This window comes from Loxodonta africana, chromosome 22, assembly GCF_030014295.1.
Source record: "Loxodonta africana isolate mLoxAfr1 chromosome 22, mLoxAfr1.hap2, whole genome shotgun sequence".
NCBI lineage: Eukaryota > Metazoa > Chordata > Mammalia > Proboscidea > Elephantidae > Loxodonta > Loxodonta africana.
Window position 1 is genome coordinate 2,934,462 of NC_087363.1, and position 17,923 is coordinate 2,952,384.

The following is a 17,923-nucleotide window of genomic DNA, read 5'->3' on the forward strand; positions in this document are numbered from 1 at the left end:
GTTGAGAAGGTTTCCCAGAAGAATAACAGTGTAGAAAAAAGAAAACACCACAAAACAAACTTCTTCCACCTCTGGGTTCTGAGAAAGTCCCAGAAAGTGAACTTGATTATATTGTTTATTTTTTCCATGGAATTAGTCCAGCAGGGGATGTTTCTAAGAGATGATTGCCTGAAAAAAATAAAAAAGGAGGAACAGCATTATTTCTCTAACAGAAAAAAAAAAAAGAATAGGTAATCACAGTAGTTGCAAATGGGTACTTATTGCTGGTTGGCATACACAGACAGGGAAATTGAAGCACATATATTCTGAACATCTTACCTCCATTCAAGAGTCCATTCATTCACTTAGGTGAGGAAAAAAAAAGTCCAGAGATATCAAACAAATCCCCTAAATCAACTACCAAGCCAAGAGTTCCATCTCTCTGGCTGTTTATTAAGATTTATTCAGCTATTTGCTTTTAAACATTTGCTTCCCAACATCATAAAGGCCCTCTGTGCAAAACCTATGGCCAACATCATTCTTAATGCAGAGAGGATGAAAACATTGCCCTTGAGGACAGAAACAAGAGAAGGATGTTCTTTATCATCACTCTGATTTAACATTGTGCTGGAAGTCCTAGCTAGAGCAATAAGGCAAGAAATAGAAATAAAGCTCATCCAAACTGGTAATGAAGAAGTTAAAATGTCCATATTGGAAGATGATGTGATTCTATACATAGAAAACCAAAAGGTGCCATGAGACAACCTCTGGAACTAATAGAAAGATTCAGCAGTGGAGAAGGATACAAGGTAAACATACAAAAATCAGTTAGATTCCTATGCACCAAGAAAGAGGACAGTGACAAAGAAATAAGAAAAACAATACCATGTATAAAACCCCTAAAAAAAAAAAAAGTGCTTAGGAATAAATCTAACAAGAGATGTAAAAGACCTATAGAAAGGAAACTACAAAATTACAAAACACTGCTGCAAGGACCAAGAGAGATCTACATTATTGGAAAAACATACCATGCTCATGGATAGGTAGACTCAACACTGTGAAAATGACAATTCTACCCAAAGGGATTTACAAATACAATGTAATCCCAATCAAATATCAACAATATTCTTTAAAGAGATGGAAAAAAATTATCATTAACTCTATATGGAAAGAGAAGAATCCCCAGATAAGTAAAACATTATTGAAGGAGAATAACAAAGTAGCAGACTCATACTACCTGATCTCAGAACCTACTCTACAGCTATGGTAGTCAAAACAGCATGGTACTGGTACAATGACAGATGCATTGACCAATGGAACAGAATTGAGAACCCAGATGAAAATCCATTCACCTATGGTCACCTGGTCTTCGACAAGGGTCCAAAGACCATCAAATGGGGGGGCGGGGGGAACAGTTTTTTTTTAACAAATGGTGTTGGCCAAACAGGATGTCCATCTGCAAAAAAATGAAACAGGACCCATACCTCACACTGTATGCAAAAACTAATTCAAAATGGATCAAAGACCTAAATATAAAGCCAAAAACTATGAAGTTTATAGAAGAAAAAATAGGATCAATGCTAGAGGCCCAAATACATGGCATTAACAGGATACGAACCACAGCAAACAACACCCAAACTCCAGATGATAAGCTAGATAACTAGGATCTTCTAAACACTAAACACTGATGCTCATCAAAAGACTTCACCAAAAGTGTCAAAAGAGAGCCTACAGGTTGGGAAGAAAATTTTGGCTATTACGAATCAGACAAAGGCCTAATCTCTAAAATCTACAAGAAAACCCAACACTTCTACAGCAAAAAGACAATCCAATTAAAAAATAGGCAAAGGAAATGAACAGACACTTCACCAAAGAAGCCATTCAAACAGCCAACAAACACACGAGGAAATACTCAAGACCACTAGCCATTAGAGAAATGCTAATCAAACTCACAATGAGAAATCGTCTCTCCCCAGCATTACTTGCCTGAATCTAAAAAACGGGAAATAACAAATGTTGGAGAGGCTGCTGGGAGATCAAAAATCTTATGCACTGCTGGTGGCAATGCAAAATGATACAGCCATTTTGGAAAATGATATGGCACTTCCTTAGAAAGCTAGAAATGGATGATCCAGGAATCCCATTCCTAGGAATATATCCTAGAGAAATAGAAGTTGACAGATGAATAGACATATGCACACCCATGTTCACTGCAGAATTGTTCACAATAGCAAAAAGATGGAAACAACCTAGATGCCCATCAACAGATGAATAGATAAACAAATGGTGGTACATACAGAGTGGAGTATTACACGATAAAGAATACTGATGAATCTGTGAAGCATCTCACAACATGGATGAATCTGGAGGTCATTATGCTGAGTGAAATAAGTCAATCACGAAAAGACAAATATTTGTATGAGACCATTACTATGAAAAGTTTTACACACAAAAAGAAGTAATCTTTGATGTTTATGAGGGAGGGGAGGGTTGTGTTTGAAAAACACTAAATATGCAATAGAGAAGTGGTAACTGGCGAAGGGTAAGAAAGTGCACAATACTGGGGAAGCCAGCACAACTTGTACAAGGCAAGGTCATGCAAGGTCCATAGATACATCCAAACTCCCTAAGGGACCAAATTGCTGGGCTTAGGGCTGTGGGGACCATGGTCTTGGGGGACATCTAGCTCAATTGGGGTAACATAATTTATAAAGAAAATGTTCTACATTCTACTTTGGTGAGTAGTGCCTGGGGTCTTGAAAGCCTGTGAGTGGCCATCTAGCATACTCTGCTGGTCTCACTTCTTCTGGAGCAAGGAAGAATGAAAAATGCTAAAGACACAAGGGAAAGATTGGTCCAAAGTACTAACGGACCAAGTCTACAACAGTCTCCACCAGGCTGAGTCCAGTGCAAGTTGATGCTGCATGGCTACCACCACTGGCTACTCTGACAGGGATTATTGTTCAGCATCCAGAACAAAGCTGGAGATAGATGTAGAACAAAATTCTAACTCAAAAAGAAAGACCAGACCTGCTGGCCTGACAGAGCTTAGAGAATGCCTGAGAGTATGGCCCCCAGACACCCTTTCAACTCAGTAATGAAGTCACTCCTGCGGTTTTCCCTTCAGGCAAAGATTGGACTGGCCCATAAAATAAAACAGGACTGAAGGGGCACACCAGCCCTGTGGAAAGGACTAGAAGGCAGAAGGCGTCATGAAAGCTGGTAACAAGGAACCCAACTTTGGGAAGGGAGAGTGTTGAGATGTCATAGGGTTGTTAACCAATGTCATAAAACAATATGCATGCTAACTGTTTAACAGAAAACTAGTTTGCTCTGTAAACATTCACATAAAGTACAAAAATAAATAAATAAATAAAGAACATTTCCAAACACATCCTGAAGTCATGGGATAATATCCATATCCCCACAGGAAGATCAGTTAATATGATTTGTCTTTAAATTTATGCACCAAACACTAATGCCTAAAATGAAGAAATTGGATATTTTTACTAAATTCTGCAGTCTGAAATTGATAAAACATGTGATCAAGATGTATTTATAATTACTGGTGATTAGAATGAGAAAGTCAGAAACAAAGGAGAAGGATTGGTAGTTGGAAAATATGGCCTTGATGATAGGAACGGTGCTGGAGATCGCATGATAGAATTTTGCAAGACTAATACCTTCTTCATTGCAAAAATATTTTTTCACCAGGATAAAAAGCAACTATAAACGTGGACCTCGCCAGATGAAATACACAGGAATAAAATCAAATACATCAGTGGAAAGAGACGATGGAAAAGCTCAAAATCATCAATCAGAACAAGCCTGGGGGACGGCTTCCAAACAGACCATAACATGCTCATATACAAGCTCAAGTTGAAGGCGAAGGAATTTAGAACTATTCCACGAGAGCCAAAGTACGACCTTGAGCATATCCCACCTGATTTTAGAGACCATCTCTGGAATTGATTTGAGGTATTGAACACTTATGACAAAAGACCAGAGTTGTGGAATGACATCAAGGACACCGTACATGAAGAAACCAAGAGGTTAGTAAAGACAGGAAATAAAGGAAAGACCAAAATCGATGTCTGAAGAGGTTCTGAAAACTGCTCTTGAATGTAGAGAAGTTAAAGGAAGTGGAAGAAATGACAAAGTAAAAGAGTTGAAAAGAAGATTTCAAAGGGGAGCAGGAGAAGACAAAGTAAAATATTATAATGACATGTGTAAAGACCTGGAGATAGAAAATCAAAAGGGAAGAACACACTTGGAATCTCTCAAACTGAAGGCACTGAAGAAAAAACAGTTCTGGAGTTTCAATATTGAAGGATTCTATGGGCAAAATACTGTACAGTACAGTACAGGAAGCACCAAATGGAGATGGCAGAACACAGAGAGTCACTGTACCAAAACACTATTGGTCAACTTTCAAACATTTCATGAGGTAGCATATGATCAAGAACCAATGGTACTGAAGGAAGAAGTTTAAGCTACACTGAAAACACTGGAGAAAAACAAGGCTCCAGGAAGCAAATAATACCAATTGAGATGCTCAACAAATGGATCACACACGTATGCCAAGAAATTTGGAAGCCAGCTACTGGGCAAAGAGACTGGAAGAAATTCATATTTATGCCTATTCCAAAAAAAAGTGTTTCAATGAAATGTGGAAATTATGGAACAATATCATTAATATTACCAAAACCCATTGCTGTCTAGCCAAATTTGACACATAGGGACTATACTGGGCAGAGTAGAACTGCCCCATGAGATTTCCAAGGAGTGGCTGGTGGATTCAAACTGCTGACCTTTTGGTTAGCAGCCTTAGCTTTTAACCATTGAGCCACTCACATGCAAGTTAAATATTGCTGAAGAACATTCAAAAGCTGGTGCACGAGTATATAGACAGGGAACTGCCACAAATTCAAGTCAGATTCCGAAGAGAACATGGAATGAGGAATATTATTGCTTATGTCAAATGGATCCTGGGTAAAAACAGAGAATACTGAAAAGAGAATTACCTGTGTTTTACTGAGTGTGCAAAACATTTGTCTGTGATCATAGCTAATTACCCATAACATTACAAAGAATGGAAATTCCAGAACACTTAATTAAGCTCACAGGGAAACTGTGCATAGAGCAAGAGGCAGTTGTCAGAACAGAAAAAGGGAATACTGCATGGCTTGAAGTCAGGAAATGTGTGTGGTCGGGATTGTATCCTTTGACCATACTTATTCAATCTGAATGCTGGGCAGATAATCCTAGAAACTGGGCTATATGAAGAAGAACAGAACATCAGAACTAGAGGAAGACTCATTAACAACCTGTGCACTATGCTAATGACACAACCTTGCTTGCCAAAAGTGAAGAGACCTTGAAGAAATTACTGAAGAAGATCAAGGACTACAGCCTTCAGTATGGACTATGCATCAACATCAAGAAAATAAAAATGCTCAAAAATGGACCAATAAACAACATCATAAAAAATGGAGAAAAGATTGAAGTTGTCAACGATTTTGTTCTACTTGCATACACAAAGAAGACCCAAGGAAGCAGTGGTCAAGAAATCAAAAGACACATTGCATTGAGCAAATCTGCTGCAAAAAAACTCTTTAAAGAGTTCAAAAGCAAAGATGTCATTTTAAGGACTGAGGTGTGCATGATTCAGGCCATATTGTTTTCAGTTGCCTCTAATGGTTGAGAAAGGTGGAGAATGAATAAGAAAGACCAAAGAAGATTTCATTCCTTTCAATTGTTGCTCTAGCAAAAATATTAAATATACTGTGGCAGTAATGAAAAAAACCTGCTTTGGAAGCAGCACAACCAGAAAGCTCCTTAGAAAGGAAGGATGTTAAGACTATGTCTCACACAATTTGGATATGTTATCAGGAGGCACAAGTCCCTGGAGAAAAACATCCCCTTCTGTATAGTAAGTGTCAGAGAAAAAGAGGAAGACTCTCAAGAGGTGGATTGACAGTGGCTACAACAATGGGCTCAAACATAACAAGATTGTGAGCATGGAGAGAAACGGGCAGTGTTTTCTTCTGTTGTACGTAGAATCTCTGTGAGTCAGATCCCAGTTGAAGGCACCTAACAACAAAAATAAAAAAATTTACCTAGTCATGTCATGTTTGCTGAGATCAATTTGTTCCACTGAGTTTTCAATATTCTTTTTCCAAAATCTTAACAATTTTCTTGTATTGAGTAGATACATCTCAGAAATGGAATCTTCCAGATTCAGAATTTTTTTTTTTAATTATCTTATCCCTTGGGTTTGAGAAAAATATTTCAATTTTTTTTCTTCCACCTTAAGTTTATATATTTTCCCTAAAATGGATGCTATTGTACTGTGACAAATATAATTCAATTTGTTCTTGTGAGCTTCTTTCCAGCAAGTCCCCACACACAATGGATGGGATGCTACGTGGTCCTGTGCCACCCCCATGAGGGCTTACAGATTGAATGACTGTGATCCACAGGGTTCCACTGGCTGATTTTCAGAAGTAGGTCACCAGGCCTTTCTTCCAGGTCAATATTAACCTGAATGATTCCCTGAAGTCTGTTCAGTATCCTAGCAACATACAAGCCTCCACTGAGAACTGAGTGGTGGCTGTGCATAAGGTGCGTTGGCCAGAAATCAAACCAGTGTATCCCACGTGGAAGGTAAGAATTCTACTGCTCAGTCACAAATGTCTACCCTCACATCCACAAGGATGTCTGTTGTAATAATAATAATAATAAAGGAATCTAACAGTGCATTTAACTTTGACCTTACTTGCATTAAAAAAGCAGAATAAATGCAATACAAATAAATTATTGGCCTTGGTATTTTGAGCAGAGAAATACTCAATAAATTTAGTGACTGCATTAGGGCTTATTCCCTGCATAGAGCGAGATAAGGCTATTTCACTTTTTTAATTTTGTGGTCATTGGTCTTAAAACCTATACTAAATGTTTAACATTGTATATTTGATGCAATTTAAAAGAATTTAAGAAGTCACATTAAAAAAAAGCCAAGAGAAAAAAGAAGTTAAATAACAACAATAACAGCAACAAACATTTTATTTTTCCTAGTCTTGTCCAAAACCTTCCATAGGGAATACCGGTGGGATTGCACTCAGCTTCCTCAAGCACCTTTAAACCCTCCTCCTAATGCTTTCAGCGCAGCTTCTCCAGGAGTCCCCAGGCCCCGGGCACTTAGAGAACTGGCCCTCACTGCTCACTGCTGTGTTGGAGCAAAGAAAGCAAGAGCGAAAGTCTCAGCTGCATCTGCCATTTCCCTGCAGTTTCATCACGTAGTTCTCATTCTCATTATGACTACGCGTAAAGATAGTTTTTTGATATATTTATTTTAAACATAATTTCACATCTAGATATCAAGCATGAAGATTTTTTCACTGTTATTTTTTTCAAAGAGGTGTATTTATTATTTTGATAGTGAATGGGTGTTTTTCCTGTATGCTGTCATGAACTCGGAAACTGGAGAACATTCCTTCAAATATTGATTGGGATTGGTAGATAACATGTATGTGAGTTCCTTCCCTTTCTTTTCCTTCTATTCCCTTTCCTTTTCTTGTCTTTCTTTTTTTGCATACCTGAATCCATTTAAAGCTGACTCTTTAAATATCCACAGAATATACTCTTAAAATAATATTATACTATTCTTGGGAAAGATACCTGTTTGCTAAGTATATTTTACAGTCTTTAGATTCTTCTAATTTTGGTCACAGTTTGGAATTTTTATTAGTTTACGAGTCAAAGTAAAGAGACCTGTTCTAATGGAAAATTAACCATGGCAATGGTATCTTGAAATCCTGGCTCCTAACTTGGGGCTGTTTGTTGTTGGGACAAGAGGCTAAGAGAATTGCGGAACGATTTTTACTCTACTTCAGATAGAAGAGCAATGCTAAATAGCTCCGTATATTTGAAAAGATTATCAAATGATTGAATATTAAAAGCAATAAGCAGAATAAAAAATAGTAAGGGAATGATGAAGATCTTAACTGATAATTTTGATTAAGTAATAATCGATTTAGTAAAGCACTTGATGAATAAAAATTGATTCTTAGTGGCTGGAAGATTTCCTGAAGACTGTACTTCCCCGTTTATGGATGACGAAATAGATGCCCGTAGAGTGATCATAATAGTACCTACCTACCTACCTACCTACCTGCCTACCTGCCTACCTACCTATGTGGTTGTGGTTGCTTTTAGGTACTGTGAAGCCTGTTCCTGCTCATAACCACCCTATGTACAACAGAAGGAGGTACTGATTTCTTTATCTCAAATATCTTCCTGTAGAGGAATAGGGCACAGAAATGCATTTGACTAGTTATATTTGCAGTGTATAAATGAACCTGAAATTTAAAAAGTGAAAGCTCATGGAATGTAATGGGTAGAGAATAGCATCTGTATATACATTTACTAAAGAAAGAGTGGAAACAATACGATAACTAAGAAAGAACAAGTTATGTAAAAGTTGACTGAATTCTAATACTGGATCATGGTTTCTGTTTTATTTTGTGCAATTTCATTTGCCATATAATGCATTGTCCTTGAACCATATTAAAATAAATGACCTTTTAATTAATTTTAATTACAGAAGTAATATTGTAATATAATCTCCTAATAGAGGAATCACAATATTTATAACACTAAAATTCCCTTTGTCCATTATACCCTTTCTTCCCCAGAGGTGAAGATTTCTTTCCACATCTTTCTCAATGCATTTATAAGCACACAGATACACATAGAATCTATACAGCCTTCTATATTGTTTTTTTTCCAACATGCAAGTTATCATACTGTGATAATTTTTGCACAGTTTATTAATTTTTAAAGTCATCAATATATCTCAGTGATTTATCCATGTTAGATGTTCATATAGCTCCAATATTTAAACTTCTACCTAATTTTCAATAGTAAAGCCATATTTCACATTACCTACATACTCTTACTGTTAGGTATTTAAATCATTTCTAGTTACCCCAATTTTTAGCAAGGCTGCAATGTATATCTTTTTGAATGCTTTCTGGGAATATTTCACTAGATCTCATACTGATTTCCTAAATCATCACCAAAATTTGATATGGTCTGTTTTTTACAAAACTTACGAGCATTTCAGTGTTGTTTAATTGGCATTTCCCTGATTTTAATAAGGCTGAGTATTTTTATATATGCTCAATTGCCAGTCATAATGTTCTTGTGTATATTGCTTATTCAAATGCTTTGCTTTTTCGTAAAATTGTGTGGTGTTGGTTGTTGTAGTCGTATGCTGTCAAGTCGATTCTGATCCCTCCTGAGAACATCCCCAAAGTATGTATGTAAGATGCAGCTTCGCCATCCTTGCTTCTAAGGAGCATTCTGGTTGTTAGCAGTGGAGTGTTTTAACCTTGTACCACCAGGACACCTAGATATCTTATTATAGATTTTCAAAGAATATTCATTTGTTTATTGCAATATGTCAAGTACTAAATATCATTAAGGTGTTTGAGGTAAAAATAGATTATTTAGAAGGTGCCATTTATAGGGTTGCTATGGTCAGAACTGACTCCACAGCAATGAGGTAAATAGGTGTTTCTTGCTCCCTTTTTCAAGCTGGAATATCTTGAAGTGAGTGTTCAGTAAATGACTGGGTCATATATTTATTGGTCCCTTAGTGGTATAAACTATTTGCAATCAACTAGTAACCTAAAGATTCACGATTCAAACTCACTCACCACCACCATGAAAGAAAGTCCTGGTGATCTGTTTCTGCAAAAATTACATTAAAAAAAAACCCTGTGGAGCAGTTCTGCTCTGTAAGACACGTGGTCTCCGTGAGTAGGACTGACTTGGTGGCGATATTTTGTTTGTTTGTTTATATATACATTTTAGGTAATATACATTTATATAAGTATGTATTACTAGTATGTAATACATAAATATATGCAGAAACAAGATATTACTTATGTGGACATGAATAGTGTGTGTTTTTACATTTACAACTTTAAATTCAAAAAGGAAGACACATATATTCTAAATACTGTCTGATAAACCGACCATGCAAAACATGGGTCCCAAGGTCTATTGAATGTGAGAAAAATTAAGTAAATACATTGGAATCATATATCCTGATTTTTTCCGTATCAAATAAATCAAATTAATAAGAGCAAAAACATGTTGAAGTTAACAAGAGTTGCATATAAGAGTGATTTAGGAAAGTATCCTTCACAAGCTTATCTGTGATTTAAAAACATCCTATGAGAAGGTCATTAAAAATGAAGGTCAGAGAGGTGAAGCGACTCATTAAGACACAATAGCTAGAATGTCCCTGACGAGAGATTTTTTTTTCAATCAAAATATCCCATAACATCACATAACACCACAAATTAATTTGCATTAAATATTTCACACTGTTGCATAGCACCATACATTAATTCCTGTATTTTTTTTTTTTCAGATAAACCATTTCATACTTCTACCTTCTCCTCATTCACAAAATCATGCTGCTGAATAATAATGTGACTGAGTTCATTCTGCTTGGGCTGACACAAGATCCTGTTAAAAAGAAAATACTGTTTGTCTTTTTCTTGCTTTCCTACTTAGGGACATTGTTGGGTAACTCGCTGATTATTGTTACCATCAAGACCAGCCGGGCACTTGGGAGTCCAATGTACTTTTTCCTCTTCTACTTATCGTTATCTGACACCTGCTTCTGTACTGCCATAGCCCCTAGAGTGATTGCGGATGCCCTTCAGAAGACCATCACTATCTCTTTCAGTGACTGCATAATCCAAATCTTTTCATTTCATCTATTTGGCTGCTTGGAAGTCTTGATCCTTATGCTGATGGCCGTTGACCGCTGTGTGGCCATCTGTAAACCCCTGCACTACATGAGCATCATGAACCGGCGAGTCTGCAGTGTGTTGGTAGCTCTAGCCTGGGTAGCGTCCGGTGTGCATTCTTCAGTTCAGATTTTTCTGACCTTGCGTTTACCTTTCTGTGGTCCCAATGTGATTGATCACTATTTATGTGACTTGCACCCCTTGTTGAAACTTGCCTGTACAGACACCTATGTGACCAACTTGCTACTAGTGTCCAATAGTGGGGCCCTTTGCATAATGAGTTTTGTGGTGCTGATGTTCTCCTATGTTATCATCTTGCATTCTCTGAGAAACCACAGTGCTGAAGGGAGGAGAAAAGCCCTTTCCACCTGCATCTCCCATATCACCGTAGTCATCTTGTTCTTTGTTCCCTGTACATTTATATACACACGCCCCGCAACCACCTTCTCCATGGATAAGATGATAACTGTGTTTTATACAATTGGAACACCTTTGCTTAACCCTCTGATTTATACACTGAGAAATGCTGAGGTGAAAAATGCCATGAGGAAACTATGGAGCAAGAAACTGATCTCAGATAACCAAAGATGAATGGAAGTTTCAAGTCCTTCTTCATAGTTTACATTGACTGAGCAAAATTCAACAAAGCATATAATCATCTTATAGTGAATTTCATAGATTCTTATCTTGGGGAATAAGTGCTACTTTCTTCAGGAAACTGGGTAAAATGAACACATACACTGGTTAGTGTTGAGACAAAAGCAGGTACAAACAGATATGCCAGACCAGTTACTTTAGATTTTTTACTACTGTCTCTCTGCCTCTCTTGGATAACTAGAACCACTTGTGGTTTTGATCTGGTGTTTTTTCTGTCCTTCTTCATGTTGATTTCTGGTGTCGCTCCACTATTGTCGTAAAGATTTACATTCGAATCCACTCAGCAGCACTATGGAAGGAGGGCCTGATGAATCATTTCCATAAAGATTACAGCCAAAAAACCCAATGGAAAAGTTCTCCTCAGTAACAAATGAGGTTGCCATGAGTGGGTATCAACTTAAAGACAATAGATTTTTTGTTAGTTTGTTTTCCTATGATTACAGTTAGCCCTCTATATGCTTAAATTCTTATCCTGGTGGAATTTCTCTTTTCAAAACTGAATGTTGTAATCAAGAGGTTGAATTTTGGGCTTTGAAACAGAAATTTGTTATGTTTCAGATAGAGAATTTTAGTGAGTTTTCAGTACAATCCAAAGAACAGAATAACTTGAGGAGAGCATACTGAAACATGTATATGAAATGTACGTTTCTGTAGTGGGAATGTATACCAACTTTGTCACTATCCATCTGACACCACAGTCTCTAGTTACATAATCATTAAAAATCTGATTTCAATTTGATTTCTCATTTATATTTTTGTCCATATAGAAATTTTTGTTTATTTGACAATTCGATATTGAGTTTTTGTAGTAAATTGTATTAAAATTACTAAATTTGTATCAGTTTTATGTACTAAGAGCTTTGACATTTCTTTAGTTTGAGAAAATGCATTTCTATTTTTCTGTGTAGATATGAAACTATGGATTCTACAATGAACTATAATGACATATATACATCACTTTTTTAAATTTTTATTTTCTGTGAATTTCAAGGCAAAATCTATCCCAAGTAGTTTACCACTGATTACAGAAGCTACAGATTGATTCTGCTATTAATAGTTTTGCATAGTAGTCGTTTCAAGTTGGCTGACTTTTAGCTGATGTCTCCTTGTATTTCAAGGCAAGGAAAAGATAAAAAGGGACTGTGCATTTAATCCAATGTAGGTGTCTCCTCAGAAACACTCCATCTATTATGTCTGCTGGACATGCTTTTTATATAAACCCCTGCTACCACTGCCACCAAGTCTCTTGCAGGCAAAAATTGTGCTCTAGATCAGAGTCAAAATTTTATAATAAACATGGCAGAAGTGCAAAGAATACTGAAGATGCAGCAGCAACAAGTTTCCTTTGTTGGATACAGTGTCCTGATAGAGAAAGAAAAGGACACTGAGAGCTAAAAGTTTGTAGGGAAAAGTAATAACCATGAACCCAAAAATTATTCTGCATCTTCTTGGTTGCTTACCCTATGCAAGGGAATAGTCTTCCTTTGTCTTGATCCCATGCAATTACCTCATCTGAAGCAGTTGTCATACAAGGATATTTTTTCTCCCCAGAGCTTCCCCTTATAATCTCTTTACTCCCACAAATTAACCAAGGGCAGTTCTCAGGAAAGCCAAAGCAATAAAGTACAATCTTTGTTCTTAGACATGATCCCAAAATATACATGGGGAATTGCGGTACCTAGCTAACATACATGGTGAGAAATGAGGAGATGCTTTACTATGGGAGTTTATCTTGGAAGTGTTAGCATATGGGGACAAAGTATAAGTGTGGAAATTGAAGAATATTTCACATGAGGGCACTCACCAATAATTTGAGATTTGGAGTCCTGCCAAGGACATCTGGAGATGACTCTTTAAATATATGTTTTAAGATCTTCTACTAGTTAGCTACCTCTGCTGTAACATATTGCCACAAATGTAGTGGTTTATAACAACACAAATTTATTATCTTAAGTCCTCTAGGTTGGAAGTCTGACGTAGGTCTCACTGAGCTAAAATCAAGGTGTCAGTATGGTTGTGTTTCTTTTGGAGGCTCTAGGCTTTTCCTGATTCTAGAGGTCACCTACATTTGTAGGCTCATGACCCCCTTCCTAAATCTTCAAAATCAGCCACATTGCATATATTTGAGTATTCTCCCATTACTACAGCCCCCTTTCTCTTCTGCATCTCTCTTCCACCTTTAAGGATACTTATGATTACATTCATTTTACCTGGTTAATACAGGATAATATCCTTATCGAAAGTTAAATGATTAGTAACCTTAATTTTGTCTGTAACCTTAATTATAGATACTTAATGGAAGTTATTATTTCTTCAGATACACATTGAAATAATAAATATTTTAGATATAGATTGTGCCTTCTGTCTTCACTGTGCCTTCAACTGTGTTTAAGCCTTATAGACTAAGTCATCCATTGGCATTGTATCCCATAAACTTTGCCTAGGACATAACACCTATTTGTGAGCAACAGAAATGTGAGATTGTTCTTGTGATCTCAGTCTTTGTAGATATTTTCATGTATCCCATCACCCATAAGCAGCCAACCTGACAGAAGACAGTAGAGACAGGTAAATATCTACTGTGGAATTCACTCTTCTCATGGATACCTTATATACAACAGAACAAATTATTGCCCAGTCCTGCATCATCCTCACAATTACAAGCATGTTCGAGTCCACTGTTATGATTATTGTGCCAATCCATCTCACCAAGGGTCTTCCTCATCCTTGCTGACCCTCTACTTCACCAAACATGATGTTCTTTTCTGGTAATTGAACCCTCCTGATGATATGTCCAAAGCATGCGTGTCAGACAATACCCTGTCGTAATCCATAAGGAGTTCATCGGCTGGTTTTCAGAAATAGATCACCTTTCTTCCTACTCATAGTCTATGAGCTTTGTTGAAACCTGTCCATCATGGGTAAAAGGGATGTCTCCTGACTGGGTTTCCTGGCTATGTGGAATACAGGCAGTCCCAAGATTGCAAACAAGTTCCATTCCCAAATCTGTCTTTAAATAAAATTTGTAAATAAGTCGGTTCAGTTAGGTACAGTTTGTATCTAACATCAGTTATTCAAATGTTTGTCTTATTATACAGCGTATAGTATACTTTTCAAAGCATAAAAAAAAGAAACTCTTCCAGGTACCCTAAAACATCTTCAACAGAATCATACATTAATAAGAACGTTTTGATATCCATCCCACAATACTGCCCACATGTTTTTGTGAACCATTTTATGTACCTCAAATTTTTAATATAACAGGCTTTATGGAGGTTGGTTCACAAGTACTATTGTAAGTTCAGTGTTCATAGCTCTGGGACCGCCTATATAGTCTGGAAAATAAAATATTCCTCCCTTAATCCAGCGTAAAGTTTCACCCCTGCATTCAGTGAAACTTGATGCTTCAAGTTTGTAACATCTCCAGAGCTTTCTAGGTGAACTAACTTGCTTTTTTCACTACCCTTCTTCAGGTAGTTGTAAATTCCTCCATTCCGCTAAGTCAGTTACCTACCATCATGCTTTAAAGCATGTGACAGTCTTTCGGCAACTGTTATTTCCTGTTTTGTCTAGTTTTTGTATTTTTTTTTTCTTTGTAGGCTAATATATATATATATATTTTTACTTTTATTTCACTGAGAATTTAGAAGAGAGAGGAAATAAATTTTTATGGATAGCTCACCTTGTTTAACAGAAAATACTGTTCTTTTTTTAAAATATGAACTTACGGTTTACTTTTCTATAACACAAAGGCATAAAAAGATGAAAACAGAGTACATAATTTTACCACCTAGATGACTCTGTTGACATGAAAATATGAAGTAATGCATGCATAAGTTTTGAAAATCCAAATATTTCAAAAATGTACAAAATGAAAAAAATCTAATCTCTTTCTAGTCCTTTTGTTAAAAAAATAATCACTCTGAATAGTTTCTTGTTTCTTCCATTAAGAAATAGTCATTTTTTTTTTAGCCATAGGTGGAGTTCCTGGGTGGTGCAAACAGTTAAGTGTTTGGCTATTACCCAAAAGATCAGAGGTTTGAATGCATCCACAGGAGCCTTGGAAGAAAAGCCTGGGACTCTACTTCTAAAAGATCACAGCCATTGAATCCCAACAGAAAACAATTCTACTCTGGAACACATGGGGTCACCAGGAATCAGAATGGACTCAAGGGTAACATTTTTTTCTTTTTTCAATAATCAATAGTAGATAGGAATTGAGCTAGAAAATTTTGATATAACTGTGGGGGAAAATTAGGAAGTGTGCAGCTTCATATACAAGGATCAAGTGAAAGTCTACATACTGAACTGTGGGGTCCTTCCTCTCTCTGCTCCCAGGATTCCAGCTGCAGGCACATACTACCTCACTAATCTGCCTCTACTATATGCAGATCTCAGGTGGGGGGAGGGCAAGGGGGAGGTTTTTATTCTTGTTTTTTTCTTTTTCAGGAGGAAATATGTGACCTATATCATAGTGCTCAACTGCTAACTAAAAGGTCATTGGATCAAAACCACAGGCCACGTCACAGACAGGAGAAAAGTGTGTCAGTCTGCTTTCATAAAAATCAAAGCCTTGGAAACCCTATAGAGCAGTTCTACTCTGTCCTATAGGGTCGCTATGAATAGAAATCGACTCAACAGCAATGGATCTGCTTTTTTTTTTTTTTTTTGGTAAGATTCCCAAATGTTGTCACCACACCTTTCATCCCAAGCACACTAATGTTGTGTTTAGGCCTACCACTTATTGCGTCCCTTGCGTGTCTGTCAGTTTGTCATATGCGGGGGCTTGCATGTTGCTTTGAGGCTAGAAGCTATGCAACCATTATTCAATAACACGCAACCTTAACTGTCACAGTCACCACAGTGGAAAATTTTCAACTGAGCTTCCAGGCTAAGACAAACTAGGAAGAAGGACCTGGTGATCTACTTCTGAAAAAAAATTAACCGGTGAAAACCCTATGAATAGTAGTGAAGCATTGTCCAGTATAGTGCTGTAAGATGAGCTATGTTGGCCTGTGTTTTACTGACTATGCAAAGGCACTCAATTGTGTGGATTATAAGAAATTATGAATAACGTCCCGAAGAATGGGAATTCCAGAACACTTAACTGTGCTCATGTGGAACCTCTACAAAGAACAAGAAGCAGTTGTTCAAATAGAACAAGGGGATACTGCATGTTTTAATATCAGGAAAGATGTTTATCAGGTTGTCATTTGACCATACTTATTCAATCTGTATGTTGAGCAAATAACCTGAGAAGGTGGACTACATGAAGAAGAAAGGGGCATCAGATAACAACCTGTGTTATACAGATGATGCAGCCTTGCTTGCTGAAAGTGAAAAGGACTTGAAGTACTTAGTAATGAAGATCGAGGAATACAGATTCATTATAGATTATACCTCAACATAAAAAAAAAAACACACAGAAATCCTCACTAGTGGACCAATGAACAACATCATTATATACAGAGAAAACATTGAAGTTGTCCAGGATTTCATTACTTGGACTCACAATCAACACCCAGGGAAGCAGGAGTCAGGAAATCAACAGACATATGGTATTGTGCAAATCTGCTGCAAAAGACTTCTTTAAAGTGTTAAAAAGCAAACAAGTCACTTTAAGGTCCAAGGTTTGCCTGGCCCAAGCCTCAGTGCTTTCATTCACCTCATATGCATTTGAAAGTTGGACAATGAATAACGAAGTTTGGAGAATTGATGCCTTTGAATTATGGTGTTGGTGAAGAATATTGAATATACCATGCACTGCCAAAAGAACAGACAATTGTGTCTTGTAAGAAGTACAGCCAGAATGCTCCTTAAAGACAAGGATGATGAGACTCCACCTCATATATTTTGAACCTGTTAACAAGAAAGACCAGTCCCTGGAAAAGGACGTCATGCTTGGTAAAGTAGAAGGCCAACAAAAGAGAGGAAGACCCTCCACGAGATGGATTGATGCAATGGCTGCAACAATGGGCTCAAGCATAGCATCAATTGTGATTATGGAACGGGACCAGTTGATGTTTCATTCTGTTGTACATAGGGTCACTTTGAGTTCAAAATGACTCGACAGTACCTAACAACAACAATAACTTATTATATAGTTCTCTACTCATTTTCTAGTAAATGTTCATCTCCTATGTGCTCATCACCATGAAAGAATAGTTGGAGCAATTAGTTGTTTTACTTCTTGCATGTCATTATAAAATTACAATTGGTATTTTGGATATAATAAATCAGGTACTAGGATACCGTCAGACCTGTTTAGTGATTAAAAAGAGTACGCTGATCATTTTATTTTGTAAAATCATGTTCATCATAAAAGTCCTCAAGGACTTCAGGTAAACTAGAAATTCCCTCAGGATGTTGATAGTACTAGCGTGTCATCTCTTGTGTTCTGTGAGTTTTCGCATGATTTCCCTTTTTTCTCTTACTTTTATTGCTCTCTACCATCTTTT

The 17,923-nt window shown here is 36.9% G+C and overlaps 1 protein-coding gene across 1 annotated transcript; it reads left to right on the top strand.

Moving 5' to 3' along the window:
• Positions 1-10,466: 10,466 nt before the first annotated feature.
• Positions 10,467-11,399, top strand: LOC135228526 (olfactory receptor 4C16-like). The gene has a single exon (XM_064275164.1). It carries the CDS (start codon positions 10,467-10,469, stop codon positions 11,397-11,399), a length of 933 nt encoding a protein of 310 aa, XP_064131234.1.
• The last annotated feature ends 6,524 nt before the right edge of the window (positions 11,400-17,923 follow it).